Genomic DNA, 5,466 nt, shown 5'->3' with positions numbered 1-5,466 from the left:
CAAGAACAAAACTCAGCATCTAAGTGGAGTGTATGTAATTATGTTAGGCAGAATCTGAAATTTATCTCTGGTTGAAGTTTGAAAATTGAGTGTGCTTGAAGTGGCAACCAGTCTGTCCCTTGCAAGCGCGCAAGTTGACAGGAGAAGCGCCGTACGCCCCCGGGCCGGGCCGGGCCGGTCGATCGGGCGCTCCATCTCGTCGATCGTCGGCTCATCCCAGCAGCAGAGGGCCACACAAAGCACGAACGGTGGTCGCGCTCTATCTTCTCCCGCGCGACGGCTTTTCTGGTCCAGTCGTGCGCCCGCCGCGCGTGATCCATTCCTTGCCAAATCCCCCGGCCGAGCTCGCTGCGGACGCGACGTAAAAACGCAGGACGGCTAATACCACTCTTGCGATATCTTAAGCTCCCTCTCTCTCTCTCTCTCTCTCCTCGTCAGCGCCGGCCAGATTACACTCGGTCGTTTACAGCAGCAGCAGCAGCCGGCAGCAATGGAGACCGTCGCGGCCGCCGGTTACGCCCGCGGGGCCGCCACGCGCTCCCCAGCGTGCTGCGCCGCCATGTCCTTCTCGCAGTCCTACAGGCCCAAGGTTCGCGCAAATGTTGTTCTGCAGAGTACTGTGTGCTCATCGGCGCGAAGCAATTCTTTCTTTCTGATTACTGACGGGTAATGTGGCGGCACAGGCTGCCAGGCCGGCGACCTCGTTCTACGGCGAGTCGCTGCGTGCGAACACGGCGAGGACGTCGCTCCCGGGGAGGCAATCCAAGGCGGCGAGCCGCGCGGCGCTCACCACCCGGTGCGCGATCGGGGACAGCCTGGTGCGTCTTGTTGTACAACATCCATCAACAGTGTGGGATGTGCCGTGTGCACGCACCAGCTTACGCGAAGCTTACATTTTTTTGGGGGTTTTTGTGTGGTGCCAGGAGGAGTTCCTGACCAAGGCGACGCCGGACAAGAACCTCATCAGGCTGCTCATCTGCATGGGCGAGGCGATGAGGACGATCGCCTTCAAGGTCAGGACCGCGTCCTGCGGCGGCACGGCGTGCGTCAACTCCTTCGGCGACGAGCAGCTCGCCGTTGACATGCTTGCCGACAAGCTCCTCTTCGAGGTGAGACGCGATCGATCGAATGCTTTCTACGCGCGCGCGTGCACGTCTCGTCTTTCCATCTCACTTGCCTTACATATGCAGGCGTTGGAGTACTCCCATGTCTGCAAGTATGCGTGCTCCGAGGAAGTGCCTGAGCTCCAGGACATGGGTGGCCCAGTCGAAGGTACATCTCGATTTCTTGTCACTATAAACAGAGCACAAGTCCAAATCTCGATAAGATTATTAAGGAGACCAACGATCAGCTTATGTTTTAACTGTGTATTCTTAACTGAGCGCGCGCAGCTCCTATGCCTGAATATATAGTACTGGACAGTGCTCAGTGCTTCACTAGCAACACCACTGCCACTGCTACTGAACAAAACATATGTTCCCGTTCGCACCTTCAGAGAACTACAACACTGAAACAGCATGTCAGTACATGTAACCATTGTGTCCTCTTTGATTCTAGCCATAGATACTAACCTAATTTGGAGAGCAATATGAACTACCCAGTCACCGGCTTCTTCGTTTTAATGTGATCCAGAGCTTAAATAGCTCGCAACTTGCACAGGTTTCATTTTAACCAACGGTTAGAAAATGCAGAAACTAGTCAAGAATTTGGCATTTTGTACTGTATTTCTGATCGGCTTGATTCTGCCATAATGTGATCCCGCAGGCGGATTCAGTGTCGCGTTCGATCCCCTCGACGGTTCCAGCATCGTGGACACCAACTTCACCGTGGGAACCATCTTCGGTGTCTGGCCGGGCGACAAGCTGACGGGCGTCACCGGTGGCGACCAAGTTGCTGCTGCCATGGGAATCTACGGCCCTCGCACCACTTTCGTTGTTGCCCTCAAGGACTGTCCTGGAACACATGAATTCCTCCTCCTTGACGAAGGTTTGCTTCAGTTCTGAAGTATCCAATAAAACATCTGTACGAAATGTGATAGTAATCGAAGGTCTTCAAATGTTGCAGGCAAATGGCAGCATGTTAAGGACACCACGACCATCAGTGAAGGGAAAATGTTCTCCCCTGGTAACTTGAGGGCCACATTCGATAACCCTGACTACGACAAGGTGCTAACTTCTTACAGTTTTGGTTTTATTTAACAACTGGAAGAGTTCTAATCGGAAATTACCAACTGGAAAATGTGTACCGTCAGCTTGTCAACTACTATGTCAAGGAGAAGTACACGCTGCGTTACACTGGAGGAATGGTTCCTGATGTCAACCAGGTACGTATATCAACAGCTCTTCAGTTATTACCAGTCATGCTCACATCTTCAGAAACCACAAATGTTACGCGATCCAGCGTTGAGAACACCTTTATGGTAAATCAGTTACCATGGTGCACTGAAATTTGCAAAGACCCAACAAAATGCTTCCTTCTCAAAACTAATAATTAATGATATATGGTACACCGAAATGCATGGGATGACTGTAGATTTCAGTACCGATGATCGGATTGATGATCAGGAGTGCCTGTTCGACGCAACACTGAACACCTCCATGATCAATCAGTCATGTCAGTTCCACTTCAACACCTTTCGCGCCAAAGAGATACAGTCTTTCAGACAATGCAATGTAACTTTTGGGAACAAGAAAATTTGGCTGGGTGCTCGCAGCTGTGAGTGGCACGAACTGTTGTTCCACCGCGAGCCCATGCGATCGAACTATTTAAGCCTGTACCAGCGTCTGCTTTAAGCAAGGCCGTGCTGTCGACTGGGACATACGTAGCGAACGAGCTTTGCTTCCATAGATTTCCCTGCATACACTCCATTGCACTGAGTTTTTTCAGTGCGTGAGTCTGAATGGATGTGTTCGATGATGTATGCAGATCATCGTGAAGGAGAAGGGCATCTTCACCAACGTGACGTCGCCCACGGCCAAGGCGAAGCTGCGGCTGCTGTTCGAGGTGGCGCCGCTGGGGTTCCTGATCGAGAAGGCCGGCGGGCACAGCAGCGACGGCAAGCAGTCGGTGCTGGACAAGGTGATCACCCAGCTCGACGAGCGGACCCAGGTGGCCTACGGGTCCAAGAACGAGATCATCCGGTTCGAGGAGACGCTCTACGGCTCCTCCAGACTCGCCAGCGCCGCCGTCGGCGCCACCGTCTAATTCAGCATTATTTTTTCCCTTACGTTTTTGTCTGGGGCCGGCCGTGAGACACGAAACCTGACCTCAAACTGCTGCCCGGTATAGAGTCCAAGCATGTTGTGACGCGAACTGGCAATGCAGTGGACAGACGAGCTTGTAGAACTCTTCCCCTCTTGTCCATGTGTCTCCTCTGCGGTGCAACATTCTGAACGAGGTGGTGTGTCCATGGCAACACTTGTGCCATCACATGTCTGCATGTCTACGATAAGTACTTAAGTTGGGCAACACTTGTGGTCGTCTCCTTCTCTGCAACTTTGCTGCTCGATCTCTCTTCGCGCTGTCACACAACAGGGCAGCAATGGAATCCATGTCGCGATGTTTCCACGTACCAGGCTCGAACAGTCCACGGTATGGGTGCGCGAGAGGAGCAGTGGCATGACGTTCTGATTCCTGAGAAAGCAGTTTGTCTGAAACCCCGACCAACCGTGCTGATCTGAGCCCGTGTTTACAAATCCTGACCGCGCCGATGACCTCTTGCTACGTGCGATGACCGTTCGATGGTTTTTATATGGAAGATTGTACACTACAGTAGGATGCATGACATGACACAAAGCTCTGCACGTAGCGCGCATGCAATCTGCACGGTGGTGCGCAGAATTGGCCGCGCTGGGCAGCGCCTACGAGTTAAAAGAAGAGTACTCTTTCTTTTAGAAAAAATCAACTCTAGCAAATGTCCAATAGCTCTAAAAAAAAGCAAATGTCCAACAAACCGACTTGGATAACTCAGATCCGGGTGCTGGATAACAGAGCACAAGCACGTTCGAGTGACAAAACAGGTACTGAAATTGACACAGGACTTTTTCTAAAAAAAAAGAAATTATACCGCCACATCCCTTGGCTCCACGAAGGCCTGCAGGGCACCCCGACATCAAGTCCTCCACATTGAGGTGTATTGGCAGCCAAACATCAGTCTAAAAAGTTCAACATATATCAACCGTTGATGAAGATCCGCATTAAAGAACTGTGTTGCCTCCTTGAGAGATAGATAAAGAGAAACTCTAGTCACCCTTGGTGACCAAAATTAATAGCAAGGTAAACAAACCAGAACATGACCGCTGTTATGAGAGGGTGAGAGAACACACTCGAACACCACAACCAAGTAAGAAGAAAGGGAAAAAAATGAGAGGTGATTTTTGTCTTTTTTCAAGATTTGACCGGTCTATCTTCAAGCGGGTGTTTGGAGGTTCAAAAGTTCTTGGATCGGCTCCAAACTCGATAAACTTGTTCCTTACTTTGAGTACTTGGTGGTTTGAGATTTGGGTTAGTGGAGAATCATATTTGAGAGTGGTTAACTCAGTTCGGACGACTACAGTTTTAGTACATAGCAGTTTTGGGCGATGAACAGTTTGGACAGGGACTGGATTGAGCTGATTTTTGGTCAGTATGTTGGGAACTCATATGTCTACCTGTCTACCAAAGTTGGTGCTGATTGGATCTACGGTTTAAGATCAGTTTGCTCATTACCAATGAGGACAAAACTGTAATATCTTTGCTTTTGTTGTATCTTATCTCTTGTGGTTGCTGTTGTTGTTACCGGTGGGAAACGAGGAGAAGTGTGTTGTAATCTCTAGATGTCTAGAGAAAATTATGTACCTAGGTTGCTTATAAGGAATCTTTTGTGTACCAGTTGGTCCATACCCGTGGTTTTTCCCTCCTCATGTTGAGGAGGTTTTCCACGTAAATCATTGTGTCACTTGTGCGTGTGTTTGTGTTTGTTTTCCTGTCGCATACCTGTTGGTTGAAGCTATCCTCGAATTTTATCTATTTTCATACAGACATAGTGGGGTTCTGCCCCAACAAAGTGGTATCAGAGCTGAGGTTCATTTTGTACTCGAGTTTCAAAGCCACATTTGTTTTGAGCTGAGTGTATTTTCTTGTATGAAATATGGAAGTGAATACCAACAAAATAATAACATTGAATAGTACAAATTATCAAGCTTGCAAGAGCAATATGAAGGATTTCCTGTATGTGAAGAAATTTTGGAAGTCGGTGTTCTCATGTGCGATGCTTGGGGATATGAAGGAAGATTAGTGGGGGTAATTCATCTACAAGCTTATGGGTTCATTCGACAGTGGTTCGATGAAATTTTTTGAACCATATCATTGATGAGACACATGCACTCACCTTATGGCAGAAATTTGAGGAATTATATGATTGCAAAGAATGTATCAACAAGATGTTCTTGATCAAGAGATTGATGCGTTTGAGGTACAAGGAGGGCA

At 49.0% G+C, this 5,466-nt stretch overlaps 1 protein-coding gene across 1 annotated transcript; it reads left to right on the top strand.

Annotated features, from left to right (window-relative positions):
- The first annotated feature begins 379 nt into the window (after positions 1-379).
- On the top strand, positions 380-3,470 carry LOC124667128 (sedoheptulose-1,7-bisphosphatase, chloroplastic). The gene is made up of 8 exons (XM_047204455.1): positions 380-589; positions 684-818; positions 924-1,109; positions 1,191-1,272; positions 1,765-1,986; positions 2,065-2,165; positions 2,252-2,323; positions 2,926-3,470. The coding sequence occupies exons 1-8, from the start codon at positions 491-493 to the stop codon at positions 3,202-3,204; spliced, it is 1,176 nt and encodes a 391-aa protein (XP_047060411.1). The 5' UTR covers positions 380-490; the 3' UTR covers positions 3,205-3,470.
- The last annotated feature ends 1,996 nt before the right edge of the window (positions 3,471-5,466 follow it).

The sequence above is a fragment of the Lolium rigidum genome, chromosome 6, assembly GCF_022539505.1.
Source record: "Lolium rigidum isolate FL_2022 chromosome 6, APGP_CSIRO_Lrig_0.1, whole genome shotgun sequence".
In the NCBI taxonomy this organism is placed as follows: domain Eukaryota; kingdom Viridiplantae; phylum Streptophyta; class Magnoliopsida; order Poales; family Poaceae; genus Lolium; species Lolium rigidum.
This window is presented reverse-complemented; position numbering and strand designations above follow the sequence as displayed.

Coding starts and splice junctions, on each gene's coding strand:
- LOC124667128 (XM_047204455.1), top strand. CDS start 491: ATGGAGACCGTCGCGGCCGCCGGTTACGCCCGCGGGGCCGCCACGCGC. Junction 819..923: donor GCGCGATCGGGGACAGCCTG/GTGCGTCTTGTT, acceptor GTGTGGTGCCAG/GAGGAGTTCCTGACCAAGGC. Junction 1,273..1,764: donor CATGGGTGGCCCAGTCGAAG/GTACATCTCGAT, acceptor GTGATCCCGCAG/GCGGATTCAGTGTCGCGTTC.